Source organism: Rana temporaria, chromosome 3 (assembly GCF_905171775.1).
Source record: "Rana temporaria chromosome 3, aRanTem1.1, whole genome shotgun sequence".
In the NCBI taxonomy this organism is placed as follows: Eukaryota; Metazoa; Chordata; class Amphibia; order Anura; family Ranidae; genus Rana; species Rana temporaria.
In genome coordinates, this window is record NC_053491.1 from 446530327 (window position 1) to 446545008 (window position 14682).

The window sequence follows — 14682 nt, forward strand, 5'->3', positions numbered from 1 at the left end:
GTCAGGTTTTTATTGTTGTCTGCGTCCCCATTAGGGAGATTCACCCTCATTTGTCCCGTTTACCATTATTATTGGAAGTGAAAGTAAAAGAACATTTTGGGTTCAGCACTTTTTTTGTGCTGAAAAAGCCCCCCTCAGCTTATACTCGAGTCTCCCTGCCTCACTGTGCCCACCTAATCTCTCACTGTGGCATGCAGTCTTAACTGCAGTCGGTGGCCGTCCAGTTTAACAAAGCCCCGCCTCCTTTTACGTGACAGACGGAACACTGACTCACTGTTGGGAAACTGAACCAGTGTTCCGTCACAGATGAGGACGAGGAAGAGGAGGGGCTTTGTTACACTGGACTGCCACCGACTGCAGTTAAGACTGCGTGTCACAGCAGGCACAGCGAAACATGCAAATGGACACAGCGAGACTGCAGATGGGCATTGTTGACCCTCTTTTTCACTTACTGTAACTGCTGCATTTCTCACCCTAGGCTTATACTCAAGTCTCCCTGCCTCACTGTGCCCATCTGCAGCCTCATGTACCTGATCTCCTGCTGTGACATGCAGTCTTAACTGCAGTTGGCGGCCGTCCAGTGTAACAAAGTTCCGCCTCCTCTTCGTCCATGACAGACGGAACACCGACTCACTGATGGGAAACTGAATCAGTGTTCTGTCATGGACGAGGACTGCGTGTCACAGCAGGAGATCAGGCACAGCGAGGCATGCAGATGGGCATTGTTGACCCTCTTTTCCACTTACAGTAGCTGCTGCATTTTTTTTTTTTTTTTTTTAAATTCTTTATTTTTCATTTTTCCTCATTTCACAATTCCACAAGTACAGGGATGTTATCATATCAGAAAACAAAAAGCCAACAATCAAACCACTATACGTTATACTTGTTCCTGACCTATCTCTAAGCTTAACTGCTTCTAACACATATACTACCATATAAATCAAAAATAATTCCTCGCTCTTCTTATTTCCTATTCCCCCGGGACATTTAACCTGTCCTCTCTCTGTTTAAGGAATTGAGAAACCCAATCTCCCCCTCACCCACCCCAACGTCCGGACCCCTTGTCCAAAAACCTTCCCGAGCCCGGGCAAAAAAAAAAAAAAAAAAAAAAAAAAACACAATAATTTCAGTTCCTCCCTCTCCCCCCCCCCCTACTCCCCTCGTTCCCTATAACTATCATAGGGAGCCCATATCTCCTTATACTTCCCCTCCTGTTCCCTCAGAGCCATCGTGAGATTTTCCATACATTGGATTTCCCTGATTTTTTCATGCCATTGAGGTCTACTTGGTGAACACGTGCTCTTCCATAGAGCTGGAATGCAAGCTCTAGCTGTTATTAGTAAATGTCTTACCAAAGATTTTTTATACTTAACTACTGATATAGGGATGTCTAACAACAGGTAGACCGCTGGATTCTCTCCAAGAGACATTTCAGTTATCTCTTCTATTTCCTCAGACACCATCCTCCAGAATTCTTTCACTCCTTCACAGTTCCAAAAAATATGTATCAGAGTTCCTTCTTCTTTTAGACATCGCCAACAAAGATTTGACGCTTGTGGAAAAATTTGGTTTAAAACTTCCGGGGTCTTATACCACCTACTCAGGATCTTATATCCTCCCTCCTGATATTTGGATGCTAGAGAGGCTTTATGATTAAACTCAAATTTTTTTCCCTTCTGGTTCTCTGTAAAAGTTACCCCTAGGTCTCTCTCCCAAGCATGTATAAAGCCTATTTCTTGTGGATCTTTAAGTTCATTTAACAGGGAGTAAAATATTGATAACGAATGTCTCACCGCCTCTCCCTTGAGACACAATTTCTCAAATTCCGACAAACTCGTCCTCACTGTTGACTGGCTCTGTATTGATCGCAGGAAACCCCTTAGCTGTCTTCGCCTGAATGGTTCTAGAACCTCTGCTAATTCACTTTCAATTTCCTCCCATGTCATTACCCGATTTTCCTTCTGAAAGTGAATCAATCTAGTTTTGCCTTGTCTTTTTAAATTCTCGAACCCTGGGTCGTTTACACCTGGCATAAATGCCGGGTTTCCCAGGACCGGAGTCAGAGGATTTGCTTCTGTTTCATCATTTGATTTTCTAAATACTTTTTTCACCACATTGATTGTCGTCCCTATTGTTGGATGCTTTTTAACTGATTGTGGTAGAATGGATTTAGAAAGCCAAATTAGTCCTTCCAACGGTATTTCTATCATTGCCTGTTCTAAGAGGATCCATGGTTTGATCTTCGGAGTAACACACCAATCAAGGACTCTTGACAAATGTACAGCCTCATAGTATGCGAGTGGGTCTGGAAAACCTATGCCCCCTTTTTCTTTAGGTAAAGTTAAGATATCTCTTCTGACTCTGGCTGGTTTCCCTGCCCATATAAATCCCGCAAACTTCATTCTAATCTCTTTCAGGAACCCTTGAGGTATACTGGTAGGGAGTGTCTGTAATAGATATAATATCCTAGGCATTGCATTCATCTTTATAATATTGACCCTGCCAAACCAGGTAAAAACCTCCTTATCCCATTTCTGTAAATCACGTTTTATTTGCCTTGTCAACGGTGCTAAATTTAGCTCTAAGATTCTATTTAGTTTCTTCGGGATTTTAGTCCCCAGATATCCAATATGAGAATTTGTCCATTTAAATGGAAAAGAGGCGGCTAATTGTCGTTGTTGTACCACATTCATCTCCACCCCCATTGCCTCCGACTTGTCATAGTTTACTTTAAAATTTGAGAGCGCGCCATATTCAGCAATCTCAGCCAGCAATGGGGGAAGAGATAAAATAGGTTCCGTAAGAGAAAACATCAAATCATCCGCAAAAGCAGCTAACTTGTATACTCCTCCCTTTACACCAGGGGTCTCAAACTCAAATTACCTGAGGGCCACAAGACAAGTTTTCATATGCCATGGGGGGCCGCATGCAAACTTTCAAACTTCAAAAACAACAGTACTGGTGTCAGCGAACACATTATTAACCCCCAGCACTGGTGTCAGCGAGCGCATTATTACCACCAGCACTGGTGTAAGTCAGGGTTTGACAAATTTGCTTGGAATCTAGGAGCCAGCTAAAATAGTTAGGAGCCAGAAAACGCACCCCGTCCCGACGAGCTTGCTCGCAGAAGCGAATAAGGGGAAGAATATGGCAGTGAAAATAGTGTAAAATGACATTAGAATTGCTGTTTAACTTGTAATGCTTAACTTGCAATACCAACGGCCACCACCAGATGGCGCCAGCTCACATCTGGTGGTAATAACTTGTAATACCAACGGCTCACCACCAGATGGCTCCAGCTCAAAAAAAAAAAAAAAAAAAAAAAAAATTTTTTTTTTTTTTTTTTTTTGCTCCCCTCACTTCCACCCTGCCTGAGGGCCATTTATAACTGGTCCGCGGGCCGCAAATGGCCCGCGGGCCGGTACTTTGAGACCACTGCTTTACACAGATACCTCTGATATCGGTATTCAACCTTATCGTCCTCAAAAAGGGTTCAAGTGTCAAAATAAAAATAATTGGTGACAGGGGACAGCCTTGCCGCGTCCCATTCCGTATCTCAAAGGGTTCCGACATAGTCTCGTTTATCTTTATTCTAGCTTTCGGCTGTGAATATAGGCTCATAACCCATCTTTGCATCCCCTCCCCCAAGCCGATATATTTTATAATTGCTTTTAAGAATTTCCAGTCGACCCTATCAAACGCTTTTTCAGCGTCGGTGGATACCAGAACTAGTGCTTTCTTAGATACCTGGGAGAGATGGATCGCGTTAATCACCCGCATCGTATTTTCCCTGCCTTCCCTTCCTGGGGTAAATCCCACCTGATCTTGGTGTATCAAATCAGGGATATGTGGTAATATTCTATTTGCTAGAATTTTTGTAAAGATCTTCAAGTCAACGTTTAATAACGATATAGGGCGATAATTGGAACATAGTGTTAAATCTTTTCCCTCCTTAGGTATAACCGCTATATGTGCCATAAGGGCTTCATCCGGTATCCCCTGTCCTTCTCTTATCGCGTTATATGCTTTTAGAAATCTTGGCATCAGTTTTTCTGCATAGGTCCGATAGTAAAAGAGGGTAAACCCGTCGGGGCCGGGGGCTTTACCTGTTTTTAGCAATTTAAGAGTATTTGTGAATTCCTCAGCCGTAATCGGCCCTTCCATATCTCTCCCAATTTCCTCTGCTAATTTCGGCATTCCCGCCTTCTCTATATATTCCTTTATCTTCTCCTCCTGCCTACTCATCTTTCCTGTGTCCCTCTCTTCTTTTAGTTGATATAATTTCGTATAATAATTTTTAAATACTTTTGCAATTTCTTGTGAGGATTTCACTATCCTATCTCCTGTTGTTTTGATGCCATCTATATGATTTTGGTTCCTCGTTTCTCTTAATGCCCTCGCTAGCATTCTACTCGGCTTATTACCATATTCATAGAAGGCTCGTTTACATCTTTTTAGTGAGGCTTTTGCATTGTCTGTTAGTAACAGATTTAGTTCATCTCGTGTCTGCCTCAACTTCTCCTCAATCTGAATTGCCAACGTTTTTTTATGTACATTTTCTAATTTACGAATTTCTCCCAGTAATGTTTCTATCTGTCTCCCTATCCTACGTTTCCTTTGTGTTCCCATTGAAATTAAAATCCCTCTCATAAAGCATTTATGCGTTTCCCAAATACAGCTAGGCGACACCTCTCCCACCTCATTATCAGAAAAGAACCCTTCCATTTCCTGAACTATTTTTTCCTCATATTCTGGGTCTTTCAGAAGGGACTCGTTGATTTTCCAGTGCCACTCGCGAGCTACAGGTTCTCCCCATTCCAGTTTACAATTTGTCGGTGAGTGATCAGAAATTGTAAATGATCCAATGGAGGCCTCCACAATATTCTGTAAAATATTCTGTGATACAAATATATAGTCTATTCGGGAATATGTTTTATGTTTGGCTGAAAAAAAAGTGTAGTCTCTCTCATGGGTATGACTAGTCCTCCAACTATCTACCACCTGTATCTTCTGTAGCAGACTCTTTGCTTTACTTAATTTGCTATATGATAGGTGTGATGCTCCCTTAGATGTATCTAGGATAGGATCTAGGGCCATATTCAAATCCCCTGCCAATATTATTCTTCCTTCTGCATTCAACTGAATCACATTAATGTATTTCTCCAACGCTGCAATCTGTCCTTCATTAGGCATATAGACATTAACCAGAGTTACTTTCTGGTCGTTTAGGTATCCTTTTACTATAAGTAGACGCCCTTCCTCATCCTGAATTACCTTTAGTTCTTTCCATATAATCGTCTTTGATAGCATAATTGCCACCCCCTTCGTCTTTGTTGTCGATGAGGAACTCTGATAGACTATTGGAAATCTATGATTGCCCAGTTTTGGGTTTTTATTTTTCTTAAAATGAGTCTCTTGGAGAAAGACGACCTGTGTCTTTAGTCTCCATAATTCTGCTAACAATTTAGATCTTTTCTCAGGGTTGTTTAACCCTTTTACATTATAAGACATCAAATTGATCTTAGCCATTTTAGAATCTCAATCACGTGGCTCCTTGGGAAACTAATAGAGGTGCCCAATGAGGAGATAAAGGGCTAAAGATAGGGGAGTCCCCCCCAAAAGAGGGAGAAAGGACGGGCGAGAGAGGAGAGAGGGAGAAAAGACGAGAGAGAGGAAAGAAAAAAAAAAAAAAAAAAAAAAAAATATATATATTTTCTCTAGTCCTTCAATCCGGTTGATCCCCTAGGATCCCAGAGAGGACAAAACACAAAACAAAAAAAAAACAAAGAAAAAAAAAAAATTAAGCGTCTCCGACTTCCCTCCACACGGAGGAGAGGCGCTTTAGTGGGCTAAGGTGTGTGAGCACCGAGGAGAGTCACGCCCTATTATAAGTCCGGGTGCGTTTCCCTGAGTTACCCCTTTCAGTCCCCTCCACCCCCCAATTCTAGTCGAGCACACGAGAAATGAGATATCCCCCCCCTCATAAAGACCTTACTGCTTAGACATATTCAGTTGTATACATATACTATATAAGCACCTTTAGACATATAAATCTCTGTCTAACTGTCTACCATTTAGAGGTAAAAATTTATTTTTTTTTATTTTTTATTTTTTTGTCTTCTTTCTTTTTCACCTTTTAAACCCCTATTAACATGTTACCACCGACGTACTTCTGAACTCCCCCCTCTCCACTCTCTCTCTCCTAACCTCCTAACCAATATCTTAACTCTTTATGTCTGCCCCCCCCTCTTATGTCTCCACCAAGAAAGGAAGAGAAAAAAAAAGAGGGAGAGGAAAAGAAAAAAAAAAAAAAAAGAAGGTTCTATTCCCCTTTCCCTTACCCTTGCCTCTTCCTTCTTCCTTCGTTTTCCTATTAGGTCTTCTTATTAGGCCCCTGTTATCCCCAACACTCTCTCACCCACTCTTACCCTCCCCACCTACCCCTATACCATCTTCCCTTACCCCTTGCCCCTCCCTCCCACCTCTATGTCCTATTCCAAAAAAGTATCATGGCCTATTGGCCTTTAGTGTTTCAAAGTGTGTAAATGTAAATGTGAATGTGTCAGCCTTTTATTGTGACTCCTCTAATCCCCCCTAACCCTCTTATCTATCACCCAAAAAAAAAAAAAAAAAAAAAAAAAAAAAAAAAAAAAGGAAAAAAACCCCCCCCCCCCCCCCTTCTTCAATTCTCAATTTCCCCACATCCCTAGTCTCCCCTAGTAGTGAACCACCTTATACCTTTGCCCATCCCATCCCATCCATCCCCTCCCCCTATTTATAGACTCAGTGTGTCTTATATTATACCTTCCCTGATCCTTAAATCAAACGGATCTAGGGCTCTAGTGACATAGTGACTTAGTGAAACCCCCCCCCAAAAACCGTTCTCCTCAAAACGCCCCCCCCCCCTTTTTTTTTGAGACAACCCCCCCCTCCCTGCCCCTCCCCTCACGAACCCCCCCCCCCCTAACCCCCCCCCAAAAAAAAAAAAAAAAAAAAAAAAAAGAGCGTGGCTGGAGATGCTGGCCTACTAGCCCACCTATGTTCTGGATCTTTCCTCTGTCATTTCCCTAGTGCTCTATTTCGCCCATAATAGACCCACCTCAGGGAGGAGGAGCAAAGGGAGCATCTATAAATTTATACACATATATACACATATGAGCGGGACAATAAAGCCCCGCCACTCAGAAATATTCCACTCTTAACTTATAGCCTTCCCCACATGGGGATAGTACCTTCCCTCCCAAACCAAGTCCGAGTGTTCTCAAAAAAAAAAAACAACAAAAAAAAAATAAGACCTTCAACAAGAAAAACAGTCGGATATGGGTATGAACCTCAAGAATCACCACAAAAAAAAAATACTCTCCAGAAGGCCTCCACCCAAGTGGGTCGGGTAGAGACAAAGAGAGAGAGAGAGAGTGCCACAAAAAAAAAAAAATGAAAAAAGGGGAGAAAAAAACACATAAAAATACACTTTCCCTTGGGAGGGGTCATCTTCCATAAGTCTCTCCATCTCCTCTTTCTCTTCAGAATTGGGGTGGGGAACTCCCCCATATCCTCTACAGTTTTACCCCTTTTAACCTTCCCTTACCACAGTTTATCTAGGCTCTCTTTCAGCTGTGACTGGCAGCTCTAACCAGTTAGGGACTGCTATTGGTGTTGACCCCAAAAATTCAAAAAGCGCTGGGAGCTGGGACGGTTCTCTTAGATTAAAGTTCCTTCCTTCTTTTTTCACGTTGACGGCCAACGGAAACCCCCATCTGTATACGGCTCCTTGACCGCGTATATGTTCTAGTAGGGGCCTTAACAAGCGCCGTCGAGCTTTAGTTTGCCAACATAAATCCGGAAATATTTGTATATTCGCCCCCTCCCAGATCACCGGTCCTTCTTTCCATGCTTCCCTGAGAATTTCTTCTTTTTCTCTATAAAAATGTATACGACATAACACATCACGAGGGTTAGTCTGATCTGGATTCCTTGTTGTTGGGACCTTATGGACCCTGTCTAGCTCCAGGGGGGAGCCTGAGCTTTTTTTTAGAATTTTATTAAAGATGGCCAAAGCAGCTTCCCTTAACGCCGCCCCCTCACAACTTTCTGGTATTCCTTTTATGCGCACATTATTCCTTCTACTTCTGTTATCTGCCTCTTCAGCATTTAACTGCAATCTGACCAGCTGCTGTTGCTGTTTCTCACACTTTTCTTCTAGTACCCCCAATCTGAAGTCCACGACCACTTGTTGCTCCTCCAATATGCCCACTTTTTGCTCCCCCACCCCCACTTTTATCCGGACTTCTTCCAACTCTTCTTTCCAAGTACTCGTCATTAGCGTTAACATTTTCTGGATATCGTCTCTGGTTGGGAGAGCCTGAATAAGCCTGCTTAACTGGCGCATATCAGGTATCAGCTCTGATTCAAATGTATCCCCCGTATCGGGCATACTCTGTACATTCTGTATACTAGACTGCATGACTTCTTCTGATATATGCTCGCTCTCTTTAGAACTTAATATTTCACCACTTGTTGCACCCTTCTCCCTCTGGTTTAGAGGTGGGGATGGTGCAGGGGATATAGGGGTTGTAGACATTAGTGCTACTATAGATGGTGTCTTTGTATACTCTCTAGACCCCTTATTCATATCCCCCGCTATATTGTCAGCTATTTCCAGCAAAGCAGACCGTAACAGTATAGGTGTTTCAAAAGTACCTTTATTCCACGCTGTTGCTTCTGAGGCCACCTCCGTCCACCCCTCCACTGGGGGTCTCTCAGTCTCACCTATGTAGCGTAAATCAACTGTGTTGTTCACCGCTTTGACCACCGGGGTAGCTGGACTAAGGACTGGGTCTGAAGCAGTTACCAACTCCTCACCAGCAATCAACTGTTGTCCTTTTATCACCGGCAAGTCTGAAACAGATACAGATACAAGTGTATTCTGAATCGCAGTTACAGCTGCAGCTTTGAGGGGACTTTCAGATATTGATTCCCTCCTCAGAGCCCTGCTTCCGACGGCTTCCTCCTGCTGCTCAGCCCCCCTCCTCACCGTCATGTAGCGTGTGATGTATGAGTGGCAGGGGGCTTGAACACCTCCTACGCGTCTTCCTTGGCTCTTTCCCCGCCGCGACATCAGCTGTCTGGAGCCTCTGTCAGGTACTGCGCTCTCCACCCGCTCACCGCCGACTTTCGATGGGGGTATGGGGGTATCGGAACCGTCGTTCAGGTGCTGCACTCTCCCCCCCTGCTCACCGCAGACTTTCGATGGGGGTAGAGGGGGTAGAGGGGTCCCGGAACCGTCGATCTCCTGCTTCAACGCACCACGGACTCAGAGCTCTCCTCACTAGCGTGCGTTCACTCCTCCATGCTCACACCACCGTCCCGGAAACCGCTGCTGCATTTTTCACCCTAGGCTTATACTCAAGTCTCCCTGCCTCACTGTGCCCATCTGCAGCCTCATGTACCTGATCAACCACTGTGACATGCAGTCTTAACTGCAGTCGGTGGCCGTCCAGTGTAACAAAGCCTTGTCTGTGACAGACGGAACACCGACTCACTGCTGGGAAACTGAATCAGTGTTCTGTCACGGACGAGGATGAAAACGGGGCTTTGTTACAATGGATGGCCACCGACTGCAGTTAAGACTGTGTGTCACAGCAGGAGATCAGGCACAGCGAGGCATGCAAATGGGTACAGTGAGGCTGCAGATGGGCACCGCGAGGCTGCAGATGGGCATTGTTGACCCTCTTTTTCACTTACAGTAGCTGCTGCATTTCTCACCCTAGGCTTATACTCAAGACAATACGTTTTCCTAGTTTTTTTGTGGTAAAATTAGGTGCCTCGGCTTAGATTTGGGTCAGCGTATATTCGAGTATATACAGTAAATCTTCCAGTGGGAACACTAGGTATTGTGACCTGGGGGCCCCCAAAAGGGAATCCTTTAACTTGCAGGGATGTCCAATAGGGCACAGATGGCAAAAAAAATAAAAAATAAACCGACAGGGGCTATAATCCTCCCTTTAGTGGAGTACACACTATAAGAAAATCGGGCGAACGATCATGCGATTGTCCTCGTTTTACAGCAAATGGGAACCAATGAACAAAAATTCTCGTACGACAAAGGCTTTTTTGTTTCTGATCATAAGTAGTCTTTCTTTTTGGTACACATTACACGAAAATCATTCGCTCTGTTCCCGTACAGAATTTTTTTTTGGAGTTTGTCCCTTTGGGAATTTTCGTACAAAAAGTTAGAATCAGCTGTGGAAAGTTGTGTAAACACTATATAAAAATTGTACGAAAGTTTCCTCAGATGAAAATGTTTGCAGATTTTCTTTTAGTGACTCTATCCAAGAAAAAAGTTTTGCCTATAATTCTACTTGAAGGGAAATCTGCTAAGGTTCAAGCCTGGAGGAAGAATGCCAAAACAATTAAATAATCTGTAAACCCAACCCTTCATATTCCTGATATGTGCCTGCTGTACCATGTTCTTGCATGACAAAGTATCCTGTTCTCTTCGTATTGCTTCCTTTGTGTGAAATCTCTGGTGATCCTGCCAGTCCCTCTGCTTTCCTATTAAAAACTGACCACACTAAGCAGGAGAGCACAGTGTGGTCAATTCTGTACGTATGCTGGGAACTCAGTCTGCTCTCCTCCAATGATCAGACTTGTCCTGACACATCGCTCCTGCACAGCCATTCACTAGGAAGATCGTGTGCTACTGCTTCTCCTCCCCCAGCTCTTACGCTGAGAACAGAGAAAATTTGATCATTTATGAAAAAAAAAAAAAGTATTTATAATGTTTTTTATATGTATACAGAAATGTTTTGCCTTTTGTTTCTATTTTACACTGAATGGGTTCATTTACAAGGCGAGGGTTTACAATCACTTTAACCACTGACACCCATACATCCCCTATTCCCATCCTCTATATGATGTTCATGACTAAGTTATCTGGCACAGAGTGCAGTGTAGTACCATGTAGCATCCTGGAATACTAATAACTTTCACAAATAATGTAAAACCAGAACCATGCAAATCAAGTGCGTGAAGCACACTTACCCTGCTGCATCCAGTACTTCATACCCATGACCGCTGTAGGTTTTCAGCATGGTTCCTTTATGTGGATTCCACAGCTTCAAGGACTTGTCACTGCCACATGTCATACAGTAATTCCCATCCACTGAAAAGACAATGAGGAATAGAGATATGTGACATGGAGTCCGTATCTCCTACCTCAGGGTGACACCACCCAGGAGGAGCTATGTGACACAGAGTCTGTCCTTCCCAGCACAGGGTGACACCACCCAGAAGGAGCTGTGTGGCATGGAGTCTGTCCCCTCTCACCACAGGGTGACACCACCCAGAAGGAGCTGTGTGACATGGAGTCTGTCCCCTCTCACCACAGGGTGACACCACCCAGAAGGAGCTGTGTGGCATGGAGTCTGTCCCCTCTCACCACAGGGTGACACCACCCAGAAGGAGCTGTGTGACATTGAGTCTGTCCCCTCTCACCACAGGGTGACACCACCCAGAAGGAGCTGTGTGGCATGGAGTCTGTCCCCTCTCACCACAGGGTGACACCACCCAGAAGGAGCTGTGTGACATGGAGTCTGTCCCCTCTCACCACAGGGTGACACCACCCAGAAGGAGCTGTGTGACATTGAGTCTGTCCCCTCTCACCACAGGGTGACACCACCCAGAAGGAGCTGTGTGGCATGGAGTCTGTCCCCTCTCACCACAGGGTGACACCACCCAGAAGGAGCTGTGTGACATGGAGTCTGTCCCCTCTCACCACAGGGTGACACCACCCAGAAGGAGCTGTGTGGCATGGAGTCTGTCCCCTCCCACCACAGGGTGACACTACCCAGGAGGAGCTATGTGACACAGAATCTGTCCCTCCCACCACAGGGTGACACCACCCAGGAGGAGCTATATGACACGGAGTCTGTCCCTCCCACCACAGGGTGACACACGTAGATCTTCTATACACAGCCTGCGATGATAATTACTCACCATTGAACCGTACTGCTCTGATAGCTCCCTGGTTGCATGGCAGTTTGCGTTGGAGGTGCTGGGGAAGCTCTGTTTTTTTAGGTTTGGGGGCCGGATAGGCCATGACACCCTGTGATAACAGAAAACAAATCACTATCCAAACTACAATAAAAATACACTTAGGACTCATTAAGAACATTGGGGGGGGGGGGGGGCTGGAGCAGCTGCGCATGTCAACCAAATCGGTGGCTAGCTTTTTTTTTTATCAAAGTTTAACAGATCACGCTGATAATAAAAGCAGATTGGTTGCCATGCACATCTGATCCAGGTTTGATAAACCAGAAGCTTCCCCGTCCACTCTTTCTCTGTGATGATGGGAAGCGATAGGAGGCAGAACTGAGAGACCAGGAGCCAGCAGCATTGACATTTGTAAACTGCAAGTGTAAGAAATAAACTAATAGTTTATTGGAGAATGATTATTTTATTGTGTTCAGCTAAAAATCACAGAGGGGTTTACTACTACCTAATCCAATCCTAAAGAACAAAAGTGTATTATGTTGGATTGTATTGATTAGATAAGGTGGCTGTAGTCCTTTTTCTTTGTCAGGCTTTTTATCTGGTGATCCTGTCCTAGGTTGACAACGCTCACTCACCACACCGTGTCTATGGAGGAGCAGCGTTGCTATCCTTGGGCAGGACTACAGAACACCTCCCCACTCTCCTGGCAGAAAACGAGAATAAATCTAGCCAAAGGGGACACAGATGACATGAAAAGACTTGCATCTGGTTCTCACACTTAGCACAAAGTTTTTGGCTGGATTTATAGAAATGATGGGACCTCAGCTGTGATGGAGCTACAACTCCCAGCATGTCCTGGCAGATTTCATCCAGCATGGCTGGGTTTTCACTTCCACCATGAGAGCCTCACATGAAAGCAATGTTCTAGCAAAACAGCTGCAGGTGCCCCCCCGTTATCCCTATCAGGACAGCTGCAGGGCCCCCGCTATGTCTGTCCGGACAGCTGCAGGGGCCCCCGCTATGTCTGTCCGGACAGCTGCAGGGGCCCCGCTATCTCTGTCCGGACAGCTGCAGGGGCCCCTGGTATCTCTATCGGGACAGCTGCAGTAGCCCCAATATCTCTTTTGGGACAGCTGCAGGGGCCCCCCGCTATCCCTATCAGGACAGCTGCAGGCCCCCCCCCCCCCCGCTATCTCTGTCGGGACAGCTGCAGGGGCCCCCTCGCTATCTCTGTCGGGACAGCTGCAGGGGACCCACGCTATCTCTGTCGGGAACAGCTGCAGGGGACCCACGCTATCTCTGTCGGGAACAGCTGCAGGGCCCCCCCGCTATCTCTGTCGGGAACAGCTGCAGGGCCCCCCCGCTATCTCTGTCGGGAACAGCTGCAGGGGCCCCCCCGCTATCCCTATCGGGACAGCTGCAGGGACCCCCCCCCGCGCTATCCCTATCGGGACAGCTGCAGGGGCCCCCCCCCGCTATCCCTATCGGGACAGCTGCAGGGGCCCCCTCGCTATCTCTATCGGGACAGCTGCAGGGACCCCCCCCCCGCGCTATCCCTATCGGGACAGCTGCAGGGGCCCCCTCGCTATCTCTATCGGGACAGCTGCAGGGGCCCCCCCCCGCGCTATCCCTATCGGGACAGCTGCAGGGGCCCCCTCGCTATCTCTATCAGGACAGCTGCAGAGGCCCCCTCGCTATCTCTATCGGGACAGCTGCAGGGACCCCCCCCCCCGCGCTATCCCTATCGGGACAGCTGCAGGGGCCCCCTCGCTATCTCTATCGGGACAGCTGCAGGGACCCCCCCCCGCGCTATCCCTATCGGGACAGCTGCAGGGGCCCCCTCGCTATCTCTATCGGGACAGCTGCAGGGACCCCCCCCCGCGCTATCCCTATCGGGACAGCTGCAGGGGCCCCCTCGCTATCTCTATCAGGACAGCTGCAGAGGCCCCCTCGCTATCTCTGTCGGGACAGCTGCAGAGGCCCCCCCGCTATGTCTGTCCCGACAGCTGCAGGGGCCCCTGCTATGTCTGTCCGGACAGCTGCAGGGGCCCCTGCTATCTCTGTCCGGAAAGCTGCAGGGGCCCCCCGGTATCTCTGTCCGGACAGCTGCAGGGGCCCCCGGTATCTCTGTCCGGACAGCTTCAGGGGCCCCCGCTATCTCTGTCCGGACAGCTGCAGGGGCCCCCGCTTTCTCTGCCTGGACAGCTGCAGGGGCCCCCGCTTTCTCTGTCCGGACAGCTGCAGGGGCTCCCGGTATCTCTGTCTGGACAGCTGCAGGGGCCCCCGGTATCTCTGTCCGGACAGCTGCAGGGGCCCTTGCTATCTCTGTCCGGACAGCTGCAGGGGCCCCCGGTATCTGTACGGACAGCTGCAGGGGCCCCCGGTATCTCTATAGGGACAGCTGCAGTAGCCCCGATATCTCTTTTGTGACAGCTGCAGGGGTCCCTGGTTAATCTATCAGGGCAGTGGCCCCTGGTCTCTCTAAGGACAGCTGCAGGGGCCCCTAGTCTCTCTTTCTCTTAGGACAGCTGCAGGGCCCCCCGATCTCCTTACCTGCTGTGACTGGGTCCTGTACTCTACACACTGAGTTCTGCAGCTGATTAGGTCATTCAGGCCAAAGGCCAGCCACGTGACCCCGGTGTACACAAAACCACGTGATTCGCTCGGTATGCTCTTCCGGGTTATCCG

At 46.9% G+C, this 14682-nt stretch overlaps 1 protein-coding gene across 1 annotated transcript in view; it reads right to left on the reverse strand.

Moving 5' to 3' along the window:
- WDR83 (WD repeat domain 83) overlaps positions 1-14662 on the reverse strand; it is a 32538-nt gene extending 17876 nt beyond the window's left edge. Inside the window, exons 1-3 of the mRNA XM_040346565.1 lie at positions 14548-14662; positions 11998-12106; positions 11044-11164 (exon numbers count right to left, since the gene is read on the reverse strand). Of these exons, the coding sequence (XP_040202499.1) occupies positions 11044-11164; positions 11998-12100 (224 nt within the window). The 5' untranslated portion in view covers positions 12101-12106; positions 14548-14662. The remainder of the gene's footprint in view (positions 1-11043; positions 11165-11997; positions 12107-14547) is intronic.
- Between the last annotated feature and the right edge of the window lie 20 nt (positions 14663-14682).